Genomic DNA, 14,307 nt, shown 5'->3' with positions numbered 1-14,307 from the left:
TCCAAAGTCCAACTGTTAAGCAGATTGTAGTCATCCTAGCACCTTACCCTCCCCATCGTTGCTCTGAAATATCACACACTTTCCTTCCTCCTATTATTCTCTCTCTCTTTTAAAACGACACAAAACCAAACATGCACAATACATATAATCTGATGGCAGCCAAAATAATCAGAAAATCAAACAGTAATGAAAGCCAGTTTTGTACATCTTTCTTCTGAAGGAGCTTTTCTGTTTAGATGACTGTTGGATGGATGCATTTCAGATACTCATTCTGTTCCCAGGATCCCCAGATCAGGATCCTGCCCTCCTCTTGCATTTGCTTACAAATACGATTATATGTTGTTGTTGTTGTTTAGTCGTTTAGTCATGCCCGACTCTTCATGACCCCATGGACCAGAGCACGCCAGGCACTCCTGTCTTCCATTGCCTCCTGCAGTTTGGTCAAACTCATGCTGGTAGCTTCGAGAACACTGTCCCACCATCTCGTCCTCTGTCGTCCCCTTCTCCTTGTGCCCTCAATCTTTCCCAGCATCAGGGTCTTTTCCAGGGAGTCTTCTCTTCTCACGAGGTGGCCAAAGTATTGGAGCCTCAGCTTCAGGATCTGTCCTTCCAGTGAGCACTCAGGGCTGATTTCCTTCAGAATGGATAGGTTTGATCTTCTTGCAGTCCATGGGACTCTCAAGAGTCTCCTCCAGCACCAGAATTCAAAAGCATCAATTCTTTGGCGATCAGCCTTCTTTATGGTCCAGCTCTCACTTCCATACATCACTACTTTAACTATAACTATAGCTTTTACTATACGGACCTTTGTTGGCAAGGTGATGTCTCTGCTTTTTAAGATGTTGCGTAGGTTTGTCATTGCTTTCCTCCCAAGAAGCAGGCGTCTTTTAATTTCGTGACTGCTGTCACCATCTGCAGTGATCAAGGAACCCAAGAAAGTAAAATCTCCCACTGCCTCCATTTCTTCCCCTTCTATTTGCCAGGAGGTGATGGGACCACTGGCCATGATCTTCGTTTTTTTGATGTTGAGCTTCAGACCATATTTTGTGCTCTCTTCTTTCACCCTCATTAAAAGGTTCTTTAATTCCTCCTCACTTTCTGCCATCAAGGTTGTGTCATCTGCATATCTGAGGTTGTTGATATTTCTTCCGGCAATCTTAATTCCGTCGTGGGATTCATCCAGCCCAACCTTTCGCATGATGAATTCTGCATATAAATTAAATAAGCAGGGAGACAATATACAGCCTTGCCGTACTCCTTTCCCAATTTTGAACCAATCACTTGTTGCATACCCAGTTCTAACTGTAGCTTCTTGTCCCACATAGAGATTTCTCAGGAGACAGATGAGGTGATCAGGCACTCCCATTTCTTTAAGAACTTGCCATAGTTTGCTGTGGTCGACACAGTCAAAGGCTTTTGCATAATCAATGAAGCAGAAGTAGATGTCTTTCTGGAACTCTCTAGCTTTCTCCATAATCCAGCACATATAATCTCTATAATTTCTCCATAATCCAACGATGATATGCATGGATCCAACTGGAAGCATGATTATCCCCCAGCCCCTTTTATGGACGATTCTCTTTACATCGTTCTCGCGGCTGAAGTCGAGGCTCGGTATTTGGTGACGAGGTGTCAGTACACCAATGGAAGCTCCCAGCAACCTCAAACTGACCTGCTTCCCAGTCGGCTGCAATGAGGTTCTCTGGCCACGCACCCCAAAAGCCCCACAAAGGACTTAATGAGAAGCCTCTTGAACGGGGAACTCTAACGAGATCCACACACTGTAATGAAAACTGGTCAGCATATGGGAAGAGTAACTCATCTAGACATTATAGTGGTAGAAACTCACACTTCTATAGCCTAAAAGTAAGCACTTTATCTATCTGCCACCTCTTGCATTTCCCTCCAGGCAATGGCCTGAGGTACAGCATCTGTCCCAGACAAAAGTCAGTTGTCAACGAGACGTTTCCATTACACTTTTGCACATAGAAAACTGAAAAGCATCAAGGTCCTTCAACGTCTTTGATGGTCCCCAAATACTTGCGAGCGCTACTCCACAATACTCTGTGGCAGGGCTAGGAAACCTGTGGCCCTCCAGATGTGGCAGGACTCCAGATGTTTCCATCAGTCCTGGCTAACCATGAAGATGGGAGCTGTAGTCCAGCAACATCTGGGGGGGCACAGGTTCCTCATTCTTGCTCATCTATACCTGAAGGAGCGTCTCCACCCCCAGCGTTCTGCCCAGACACTGAGGTCCAGTGCTGAGGGCCTTCTGGCGGTTCCCTCACCACGAGAAGCCAAGTTACAGGGGACCATGCAGAGGGCCTTCTCTGTGGTGGCACCCGCCCTGTGGAACACCCTCCCACCAGATGTCAAAGAGAACAACAACTATCTGACATTTAGAAGACATCTGAAGGCAGCCCTGTTCAGGGATGTTTTTAATGTGTGACATTTTAATATATTTTTAATCTTTGTTGGAAGCCGCCCAGAGTGGCTGGGGAAACCCAGCCAGATGGGTGGGGTACAAATAATAAATTACAATTACTATGTCATCATAGGATCCTTGGTTATACAATTCCTGGTTAGGTAAAGGTAAAGGGACCCCTGACCATTAGGTCCAGTCATGGCCGACTCTGGGGTTGCGGTGCTCAGCTCGCTTTATTGGCCGAGGGAGCCGGCGTACAGTTTCCGGGTCATGTGGCCAGCATGACTAAGCCGCTTCTGGCGAACCAGAGCAGTGCACAGAAACGCTGTTTACCTTCCCACCAGAGCGGTACCTATTTATCTACTTGCACTTTGATGTCCTTTCGAACTGCTAGGTTGGCAGGAGCAGGGACCGAGCAACAGGAGCTCACCCTGTCGCGGGGATTCGAACCGCCGACCTTCTGATCGGCAAGTCCTAGGCTCTGTGGTTTAACCCACAGCGCCACCCACGTCCCTGGTTATGCTTTGTTTATTTATGCAAAAGCCTTTTCAAACAGTTTGAAGCATCTCTGGGCAGCGTCTTCAAGACTAAGTACATACTCTGAACGTATGGCTGACTCACACACGGTCATTGAAATGGCTGTAGAGAGTTCTCGCCCCAATGATCTGTACATGCAGGGTTCCCTATGGACTTGCTCGAGAAGCAGGGGCCCTGGCCCCAAGGAGTTGACTCCTGGGACCCCAAGGCATGCCACTGTATTCCCAAGTGCATGCCCCTCTCTCTAAATCAGGATTTCCAAAACTTGGGTCTCCCTGCCTTTGGGACTCTTCCTATTTTTTTTTTTATAATAATAATAATAAATAAAAGAGAGAAAAAGAGAAACAGAACCTGTGTAGAAGGGAAAGATAGGAGAAGGGGGGAAACCCCAAAACTGTATGCTTTGCAAAGTTGTTATTGTACTTCACCAGATCGTAACCTATTACAGTATTTATTATTATTATATTTATTTATTTATTTATACCCCGCCCATCTGGCTGGGCTTCCCCAGCCACTCTGGGCGGCTTCCAACAGAAAACTAAAATACAATAACCTATTAAACATTAAAAGCTTCCCTAAACAGGGCTGCCTATTTGTAAGAATGGATTCCAAACATCATTGAATTTGTCCATGGCAAGTCTGCGTTTATATTCAAGTTGTTCATATGTTGCGAGTTTGTAGAAGTCTCCAATCCAATCCAATCGCAGAAGAGAGCTGCCGCATTTTTATTTTTCCAGTTCATCAGTATCAAGTCTTTTTGCCGTGCTTTAGGGCGTAGGAAAGTCCACTCGTATTGCCCTTTTGTAAGGTTCCATGCGCTGGGCATATAATTCAAAAAGATATTGTATGAACTCCCATCATCTCTAGCTAGCAGAGCCAGCGGTTAGGGATGATGGGAGTCCCGAAACAGCTGGAGACTCAAGTTTTGGAGAAACACTCAATGGCCGGATTTGCATCAGCCCCTGTCCCAGGAAAATCTGGAGATTGGCCTGCCCCTCTCCCTATTCCGAGGCTGCCCTCCTTGCTCCGTGGTTAGAACCCTGCAAGGATTACCCCTTGGCTAGAACCCACAGACAGAACTCCGAAATCGGCACCCCGCAGTTTAGAACCCTGCAATTAGTGCCCCGCGGTTATTACCCCGCGGTTAGAACCCCGGGGTCAGTGACCTGCGGCGGTTAGAACCCCGCGGCCACCAACGTTCCAAGGCGCGGCTCACCTGTCAAGCAGCAGCAGCAGCAACTTCGCAGCGTGGCTACTGGCCGGAGCGGCGCAGCCGCAGTAGCGCCCCCCTCTCTCTTCCCGCCCCGCCGCGCGGCCGGCGACAAATCAGGGCAAGGTAAGGGCACGTCAGCTTCGCTTCTGGTCCCGAGCATGCTCGCAGCCGGGGAGCATGCGCATTAGGCACCAGGGGGCTCGAAGGCCGCCCGGAGGGGGAGGGGCGGGAAGAATCGCCTCAGAGAGGAGAGGATACTTTTAATGAAGAATAAATAACAAATATTTACTGTAAACGTTAAACAACTTTTAAAAAAAAACATTAGCAGGATTGTAACAACTCTTGTAATGTAACAAGAACTAAGGATATAATGGAGGTTTTTTAAAAATAAAAATAAAAATGGAGAAGAGTGAAGTCCAAGGATTCGAGGAATCCCTTGTTTGTGATGTTAATTCATATTTCAATGCAAACTTTAATTGTAAAACCAAATAAAAACCTATATGGAAAAAAAGAAATAGAATCTTAGAGTTGGAAGGGACCTCTGAGGGTCATCTAGTCCAACCCCCTGCGATGCAGGAATCTCAGCTCAAGCATCCCTGGCTGGTGGCCAAACAAACTCATCTTAAAAGACTCCAAGGAAGGAGAGGCCTCTCGAGGGAGACCTTTCCACTCTCAAACAGCTCTTTCCCTTCCTGATGTTTAGTTGGAATCTCCTTTCTTGTAACTTGAAGCCATGGGTTCGAGTCCTACCCTCCAGAGCAGGAGAAAACAACATTGCTCCCTCTTCCGTGTGACATCCCTTCAGATATTTGGAGATGGCTCTCCTATCTCCTCTCAGTCTCCTCTTTTCCAGGCTAAACATACCTAGCTCCTTCAACCGTTCCTCATCAGGCTTGGTTTCCATAGTAACATAGTAGAACACCACACACATATATACGCACACACCTATTTCTGTTCCTGTGTTTGAAAGCCAGTGTCCTCAAAGGTCTATCCAGGTCATCAGATAAGATTTGCTGTTTTAAAATTACGAATTCAAAGCAAGAAATAGCTTTTCTTTCTTTTCGGGTTTCATTCTGGCTGGGGATTAGTTTCCAGGTCTAATTCAAAGGGCCAGTGTCGACCTATAAAGCCTTACGTGGCTGAGGACCTCAATGCCTTAAGAGCCGCCTCTCCCTAAACTGACCAACCCAGACCCTGAACTTGTCCTTGGAGGCCCTTCTCTATGTCCCCCCCACCCCAGAGAGGTTTGGAGAGTGGCAGCAAGAGAGCAGGGCCTTTTCTGTGGTGGCTCCCCAATGGGGAAACGCTCTCCCCAGAGAGGCTTGCCTGACTCCATCATAACATGGCTTTAGGCGCCAGGCAAAAACATTCCCCTTTACCCAGGCCCACGGCTAGTAAATAATCTATGGGCTGTAAAAGTGTGGGGGAAACGACTATTATTATGACAACTGTTTTATTATTAGGCTGTTTGTCAGTATGCTTTCTACTACGTTTATATCATTGATGTTCTGTAATGTATTTTTAATGTAGTACACCGTCCTGGGAGCTTTTGATAAAGGGTGGTATACAAATGGAATTAGTAATAATAACAATTCACACACGATAATAATAATAATAATAATAATAATAATAGGTTATTGTTCCCATTTTGCAGGTGGAATGGAAAAAACTGCAGCTTCCCCAAGCTTCCATCTGCTCACCATCGATCACAGGTTATAACGCTCAACTGGAGTATTGTTGTGAGTTTGGGGCATGGGTAGGCAAACTAAGGCCCAGGGGCCGGATCCGGCCCAATCGCCTTCTAAATCCAGCCTGCGGACAGTCTGGAAATCAGCGTGTTTTTACATGAGTAGAATCTGTCCTTCTATTTAATATGCATCTCTGGGTTATTTGTGGGGTCTGCCTGGTGTTTTTACATGGGTAGAATGTGCGCTTTTATTTAAAATTCATCTCTGGGTTATTTGTGAGGCATAGGAATTCGCCCCCCCCCCCAAAAAAAAAAAAAAAATTATATAGTCTGGCCCCCCACAGTGGACTGGTGAAAAAGTTTGCTGTTTTGGGGGTTTGGACAGGGAAGGGTAAAATAAGGCCAGGATGGCGGCTTAACAGTTGGTCAGAAATAGGCAAAGCATCCTGGACTGTTTGGAAGAGGAGCAAACCTCCTCTTTCCCCCTCTAGGTCTGAGAGAAAAAAGGAACAAAGGAAAATTGCAGTTTGAGTTGGCTAGAGTTGAGCTTAGTTTTGCATCCTGCTGGCTCGTGGGGACTCGTTTTAATTTTGTCCTCATCCTCTTCCCTGACGAGATCTGCAAAGGCAACACACCTTGGGGAAAGCTGTCAGGCAGTGCCATCCCTGTTTGGGGAAGCTTTTAATGTTTGATTCATTCCTGTATTTTAATATTTTGTTGGAAGCCACCCAGAGTGGCTGGGGAAGCCCAGCCAGATGGGCGGTGTACAGTCATTTTGTTGTTGTTGTTGTTTAGTCGTTTAGTCGTGTCCGACTCTTTGTGACCCCATGGACCAGAGCAAGCCAGGCACTCGGGTTAAATGTGCTTCAGGCTGAGCGTTTTCAAGTTACGTTCCGCGGTGACCCGGAAGTAACAGAGCGCGTTACTTCCGGATTTTGCCGCTCATGCATGCGCAGACGCTGAAAATGACATCACGTGCATGTGCAGAAGCGGCAAAACGCAGCATGCACAGTCACGTCTTACGTTCCATTCAGGATGTGAACGGGGCTCCGGAATGGATCCTGTTTGCATCCAGAGGTACCACTGTATAAATAATATATTATTATTATTATTATTATTATTATTATTATTATTATTATTATCCTTCCCCTCTAAGTAAGAAGAGAGGCAGCTGGGGGCTGGCAGAGCACAGGATGGAATTTAGGGGGCAGTGCCCCATTTGCTCTGCTGATTTTTGGGGTTCTGTTAAAAAAAGAGTGTCTCTTTTGGGGGATCAAATGTGGGAGAAGCGGATTATAACAGGAAACTTTTGTGGCGTGGTTTTGAAAAGTGTAAGCTGGTTGTTAAAACTGCAACTTAGGCATGAGCTCACTAGGTGGTCTTAGGAAAAAAGCACCTCCTCCTCGGTTTCAATTTGCCACTTGTAATTTGGAAGGTAATAGTACATCCCAATTCTTCAGCTGATCGCCGAAGAATTGATGCTTTTGAATTCTGGTGCTGGAGAAGACTCTTGAGAGTCCCATGGACTGCAAGAAGATCAAACCTGTCCATTCTGAAGGAAATCAGCCCTGAGTGCTCACTGGAAGGACAGATTGTGAAGCTGAGGCTCCAATACTTTGGCCACCTCATGAGAAGAGAAGACTCCCTGGAAAAGACCCTGATGTTGGGAAAGATGGAGGGCACAAGGAGAAGGGGACGACAGAGGACGAGATGGTTGGATAGTGTCTTCGAAGCTACAAACATGAGTCTGACCAAACTGCGGGAGGCAGTGGAAGACAGGAGTGCCTGGCATGCTCTGGTCCATGGGGTCACGAAGAGTCGGACATGACTAAACGACTAAACAACAACAACAAGTACATCCCACCTCGCGGGATTGGTACTGAAATAATGTGTGTGAAATACTTTGCATGCCTGAAATACGCTACAAAAATGGCAAGCAATAATAGTACTGCAAGACAAACAAAATATTGTATGTTATTTGTTTTAAAAAAAATTACACACAGCCTGCCAAGTGATTCTGTGGTGGTGGCTTCCAGTAAAAACAACAACAGTGGAATAAAATAAAATGATCCCCATAGAACATTCACATCAAATCCCAGTTATTTACAACATAGTATAATCAGTACAGATTATTACGAGTCCATGCATAACTTCAGAGGTTTGTGACCATACACTTCACTGCTGCATAGCCTAGACTTGGGAAATAAAGAACTCCTACCCAGCAGAGAGCAAGTGTCGGCTGTTCTTTATGAATGCTATTTCTTCATAATTGCTCTCAGCACATTGCCACCTTTCGAATGTCTGAAAGGAGTACATCAAGTGTCATTCTGGATCACTACCCCACATAAAACCCCAAGGAGGATGAGAGGGAGGACTCGGAAGTGCTGCAATGGGCAGTTTTGTGAAGGAAAAATAGAGCTTACATTCATGAATGCGTTTATAGAAGAAAACTATTCACTCAGCTGAAGGTGCCTGCTTGTAACCTGTCTCTAACTTTTCTAACATGGTTTCCAGTCCAGTGATGGGAAATATATAAGTCTGATATTTTGGATTAAGTGGTATAAACATTGCAAAATAAAAATGAACAAATGCAGAGCGAATTCATGAATGAATGAATGAATGAATGAATGAATGAATGAATGGTGTTTATGATGTATAATGATGCTGATAGGAGACTTTGAAAAGGGGCTGCCAGTCGGAGAAAGACAAAACCAGGCTAGATAGGTAGACCTATGGTCTGACTCAATGTAGTAAGGAAGCTTTGTGTGTTCGTATTCCCTGAAATATCGCTTGATGTAAAATTGTAGTTAACAAAATAATCCGTGAGCATGAATAGGAGTGACATAGTTTAGAATTTATTATAGGAATCAGTCAAAGTAAACCTTTCCACTTAAACAAATATTTATTTTAAAGCTCTAAATCCAGGCACTAAAATGTAAATTGACCAAAAGAGCTTTCATTATTACTATGATTAAGGGTAATTTAAAACACAGTAAACTTTTAGGTGCAGCCATTTTTAACCTAAACTGCAGTTGGCTGTATAAGACTGAAATCTACACAAGCAGTGGCCTTCATGCGGACAGCTGGCAGAAACCGTTGCACACATTACATATCATTAGGGGATGAAAAAGCTTTTATAGAAACCTGTAACTAAGTCCCCTCTCCACACTGCAGTATCACTGCTGGGAAGGCTAGAGTGTCACTAAAGTCATGATTTGCTAGGAAAGAAGATGCATTTTCCTGTTTCTTTTTTTTTTTTTACATGTGTAAGAAAGTCAAAATACAAAAAATAGAAAAAGAAAGAAGTACAGAAAAAAAGAAAATAAAAGATACACAAACTTATGATTTTCCCATCGACATTATTACATAGCCATCCCTTTCAAGACTTCCTTCAGCTTGTCCATATATCATTCGAAGCAATAATCAGAGTCACGCGTTTCTCTGCTTATATTGTCATTGTACCTATCTCTGTCTCCTATTTGCTTTACACAATAACTCTTAGTCTTTCACAGTGCGTCTCTGAATCCCTTTAGCGTTGTTTGTCCCTCACTAATACATTCCAGATAATCCACGTACTTTCCCCAATCCTTGATGAACACTTGGTCTCTTACATACCTAATTTTTCCTGTTAATTTATCCAGCTCTGCGTAGTCCAACAGCTTAGATCTCCACTCCTCCACCGTTGGTATTTCCTGCTGTTTCCACTTTTGGGCTAATACTACCCTTGCTGCTGCCACTGCATAATATACTATTCTACGATCTTCCTTTTTTATCTCTTGCCCTAATATCCCTAGCAGGGAAATTTCTGATTTCTTTCTGAACGTATATTTTAGGATCTTCTTTAATTCAATATATATTTTCTCCCAGAACTGTTTCAATCTTCCACACTCCCACCACATGTGGTAGAAGGAGCCCTCCTCATCTTTACATTTCCAACACTTTTTGTCCATCTTGTACATTTTTGATAATTTCATCGGTGTTAAATACCACCTATAAAACATCTTCATGACATTTTCCTTTATCGTTATACACGCCGTGAAGTTTAGCCCCTCCTTCCAAAGCTCTTCCCAGTCTTCAAATTGTATGCTATGGCCTACATCCCTTGCCCAGCGGATCATCACTGATTTAACTTCCTCATCGCCTAGGTTCCAGTCTAGCAGCATCCTATACATCTTAGATATAATTTTCACTTCATTATTTATTATCTCCATTTGGAATTTGGAATCTTTTTCTGCATAGCCTCTTTCTTTAATGTCTTTACTAAACATCTGATTCACCTGGATATGGTGTAGCCAGTCATAGACATACTCCTTTACTTGTTTGTACGGTTTTAGCTTCCATTTCCCATCAACCTTAGTTAGCAACTGGCTATATGTTGCCCAGTTGCTTCTCATATTAATAGCCTTTATGCTCATTACTTCAAGAGGTGATAGCCAGTGTGGTGTTTTCAGCTCTAACAAATTTTTGTATTTTTCCCATATTTCAATTAGCGGGCCTCTAAAAATATGATTTTCAAATCCCTTATGTACTTTCCTTTTGTTCTTCCATAAATAGGCATGCCAGCCGAATCTATTGTCGAAGCCCTCTAAATCGAGTAGCTCCGTGTTCACCAACTTTACCCAATCCTTTATCCAGCAAAGGCATGAAGCCTCGTAGTACAGCTTTAAATCTGGCAGGGCAAAGCCCCCCCTTTCCTTTACATCTGTCAATAATTTGAACTGAATTCTAGGTTTTTTGCCCTGTCATATGTATCTTGAGAGTATTCTTTGCCAGTCTTTAAAGATTCAGCTCCCCTTAATTATAGGGATGGTCTGAAATAAGAACATAAGTCTTGGTAAAACATTCATCTTGATTGTATTAATCCTTCCCCAGAATGACAGTTTCAGCCCTCCCCATTTTTCCAGATCTTTCCTTATGTCCTTCCACATCGGCTCGTAGTTGTTTTTGAATAAGTCTATATTTTTAGATGTTAACCAAATACCAAGGTATTTGACTTTTTTGACTATCTCTATCTGTGAATGCTGTTGGATGATTTCTGTTGTTTTTGGGTCCACATTTTTACCTATCATTTTCGTTTTTATCTTATTTAATTTAAAGCCTGCTATTTCTCCAAATTCTTCTATTTCCTTTAATATTTCTTCTATTGCAGTTGTTGGTTCTTCTGTCATTATTACTACATCATCAGCAAAAGCTTTAGTCTTATACACATTCTGTCCTAGTGATACTCCATTTATTTTTCCATTTTGTCTTATTGAGTTCAAGAGTACTTCTAAAACAATTATAAATAGTAGCGGGGAGAGTGGGCAGCCCTGTCTTGTGCCTTTCTGTATCTTTATCTCTTCTGTCACCATGCTATTTATAATCAGTTTGGCCTTCTGCTCTGTGTATATTGCTTTTACCCCATTGAAGAAATCATTGCCCACATCCATATGTTCTAAATTTTTCAACATGAAGTCCCATATCACATTATCGAATGCCTTCTCGGCATCCACGAACATCATAATAACTTGTTTGTCAATCCTAACAGATAAATATTCTAACATATTAATTATACTTCTTGTGTTGTCTCTCATCTGCCGACCTGGCAGGAATCCCGCCTGGTCCTTATGAATAATTTCTGATAACAACTTTTTCAACCTTCTTGCAAGTATTCCTGCAAATATTTTATAGTCTGTATTTAGCAGTGAAATTGGTCTATAGTTTTTAACTTGAGTTGGGTCTGCATCTTGTTTAGGGATAAATGTAATATATGCTTCTTTCCAAGTCCCAGGGATTTCTCCTTTCTTTAAGATGTTATTCATAGTCTCCTTCAGTGGTCCCACTAAGATAGATTTCATCTCTTTATAATAACCAGCAGTGAATCCATCCGGACCTGGTGCTTTGCCCCTCTTTAAATCTTTAATTGTTTCTTCTATCTCCTCATTTCCATTTGGTATATTCAATCTTTGCTTATCCTCTGTTGAGATTTTCTGCACCTTTTTATCCTGAAGGATAAAAAGGCATTTTCCTGTTTCTGTTAGGAAAATCATCCATGGAGAGTTTAGAGAAGAAGCTCTTTACTTGGAGAGGAGAGTTTAGAGAAGAAGCTCTTTACTTGGACCATGGTGTCCTTACACACACACACACAGAGCACCATTTCCCCAAATACGGTCACATTTGTTGTTGTTTAGTCGTTTAGTCGTGTCCGACTTCGTGACCCCATGGACCAGAGCACGCCAGGCACTCCTGTCTTCCACTGCCTCCCACAGTTTGGTCAAACTCATGCTGGTAGCTTCAAGAACACTATCCAACCATCTTGTCCTCTGTCGTCCCCTTCTCCTTGAGCCCTCCATCTTTCCCAACATCAGGGTCTTTTCCAGGGAGTATTCTCTTCTCCTGAGGTGGCCAAAGTCTTGGAGTCTCAGCTTCGGGATCTGTCCTTCTACTGAGCACTCAGGGCTTATTTCCTTCAGAATGGAGAAGTTTGATCTTCTTGCAGTCCATGGGACTCTCAAGAGTCTCCTCCAGCACCATAATTCAAAAGCATCAATTCTTTGGCGATCAGCCTTCTTTATGGTCCAGCTCTCACTTCCATACATCACTACTGGGAAAACCATAGCTTGAACTATACGGACCTTTGTCAGCAAGGTGATGTCTCTGCTTTTTAAGATACTATCTAGGTTTGTCATTGTTTTTCTCCCAAGAAGCAGGAGTCTTTTAATTTTGTGGCTGCTGTCACCATCTGCAGTGATCATGGAGCCCACGAAAGTAAAATCTCTCACTGCCTCCATTTCTTCCCCTTCTATTTGCCAGGAGGTGATGGGACCAGTGGCCAGGATCTTCGTTTTTTTGATGTTGAGGTTACACACACAATCACATGGGTCCAATTGCACGGACTTTCTCAGTGTGAAATTGCCACCCACTCACCACCAGGGGAAAAATAGAATCGCAACTACTCAATTAATTCACACAGCACCAGAGGATTGCATTACAGCAAGTCACCCTCATGCCGTGGGCTGGGTATGAAAAAAAAAAGACAGGAGATAAAGTTATAGCAGTGGACTCCAGCTTTCCTAAGGGTGCAACTAGAATCATAGAATTGCAGAGTTGGAAGCGACCACAGGATCAGTCCAACCCTCTGCAAGGCAGGAATATTCAGCTGCCCCATACGCAGATGAAACCGGCAACCTTGGCGTTATCAACACCACACTGTAACCAACGGAGCTATCCAGGCTCAACTGAACCTGGGTTCTCCTGAATCTCTGGAGGTCAGATGGGCAGGAGAAACAGCCTAATCCCCTGTGCCAGAGGATCATTATACCTGAAGGAGCGTCTCCACCCCCATCGTTCTGCCTGGCCACTGAGGTCCAGCGCCGAGGGCCTTCTGGCGGTTCCCTCACTGTGAGAAGCCAAGTTACAGGGAACCAGGCAGAGGGCCTTCTCGGTGGTGGCACCCGCCCTGTGGAACACCCTCCCACCAGATGTCAAAGAGAACAACAACTACCTGACATTTAGAAGACATCTGAAGGCAGCCCTGTTTAGAAAGCTTTTAATGTTTAACAGACCACTATACAGCGGTACCTTGGGTTAAGTACTTAACTCGTTCTGGAGGTCCGTTCTTAACCTGAAATTGTTCTTATTATTATAATTTTTATTATTATAATTTTACTGTTCTTAACCTGAAGCACCACTTTAGCTAATGGGGCCTCCTGCTGCCACCGCGCCACCAGAGCATGATTTCTGTTCTCATCCTGAAGCAAAGTTCTTAACCTGAAGCACCATTTCTGGGTTAGCGGAGTCTGCAACCTGAAACGTATGTAACCTGAAGCGTATGTAACCCGAGGTACCACTGTATTTTAATACTTTGTTGGAAGCCACCCAGGGTGCCTGAGGAGACCCAGCCAGATGGGTGGGGTATAAATAAATAAATTATTATTATTATTATTATTATTATTATTATTATTATTACCACCCATCCCATTACCAACTTCTAGGGACTTCATGCTAATGGTGGGCAGCACCACAGGCAGAACGTGTATATGGAGCATACCATAGCCTACATTCCAACCATGCAAAAATTAAAGGCTTCTAAACACACACAGAGCTCCATCCAGGCAAAGAGGCATTATCACGGCTTAAGAATGCACTCCAGCCAGGCAAAAGCACTTAAATTCGCCAGGCGTTTGCAGATCTTAATACCTAGCTTTTAGTGATACTGTTATCTGTTTGTTTGTTCTTTTCTGCTTTGGGTTGCTGTGTTGGTTATTATAATTTGTTGTTTTAATGTATATTGTAAAGCCTTGGGATTTGATAATGAAGGGAGGTGCATAAAGGTTTTAAATAAATAGTAAACAGAGACTTCCGGTCGGCGCCAGTGCTTAATGGCGGTCCTCCCTTCGAGCTCCGGAGGAGGACTGCTTCACGAGTTCGGGTCTGACCGCTACGGCGAAGCGGGGACCCCTAAAA

General features: G+C 43.7%; 2 protein-coding genes across 7 annotated transcripts in view; one reads left to right on the top strand and one right to left on the bottom strand.

The window, feature by feature from the left end:
• Positions 1–5,048, bottom strand: part of FOCAD (focadhesin) — a 128,256-nt gene extending 123,208 nt beyond the window's left edge. Inside the window, exon 1 of one of the 3 annotated variants that reach the window (XM_079959109.1) lies at positions 4,926–5,048. The gene's annotated coding sequence lies outside the window, so the exon portion shown is untranslated. Of the gene's footprint in view, positions 1–4,178; positions 4,233–4,925 lie in introns of those variants that run through there. The other 2 variants (XM_079959108.1, XM_079959107.1) reach the window with 2 other exon arrangements.
• MLLT3 (MLLT3 super elongation complex subunit) overlaps positions 4,262–14,307 on the top strand; it is a 146,398-nt gene continuing 136,352 nt past the window's right edge. The window contains exons 1-2 of one of the 4 annotated variants that reach the window (XM_079959448.1): positions 4,262–4,298; positions 5,830–5,887. In XM_079959448.1, coding sequence (XP_079815574.1) covers positions 5,835–5,887 — 53 coding nt within the window. In that variant the 5' untranslated portion in view covers positions 4,262–4,298; positions 5,830–5,834. Of the gene's footprint in view, positions 4,299–5,113; positions 5,171–5,829; positions 5,915–14,307 lie in introns of those variants that run through there. The other 3 variants (XM_079959446.1, XM_079959447.1, XM_079959450.1) reach the window with 3 other exon arrangements.

Source organism: Podarcis cretensis, assembly GCF_951804945.1.
Source record: "Podarcis cretensis genome assembly, chromosome: 17".
Classification (NCBI taxonomy): domain Eukaryota; kingdom Metazoa; phylum Chordata; class Lepidosauria; order Squamata; family Lacertidae; genus Podarcis; species Podarcis cretensis.
The sequence above is the reverse complement of the archived record's forward strand: the minus strand, read 5'-3'. Positions and strand labels throughout refer to the sequence as shown.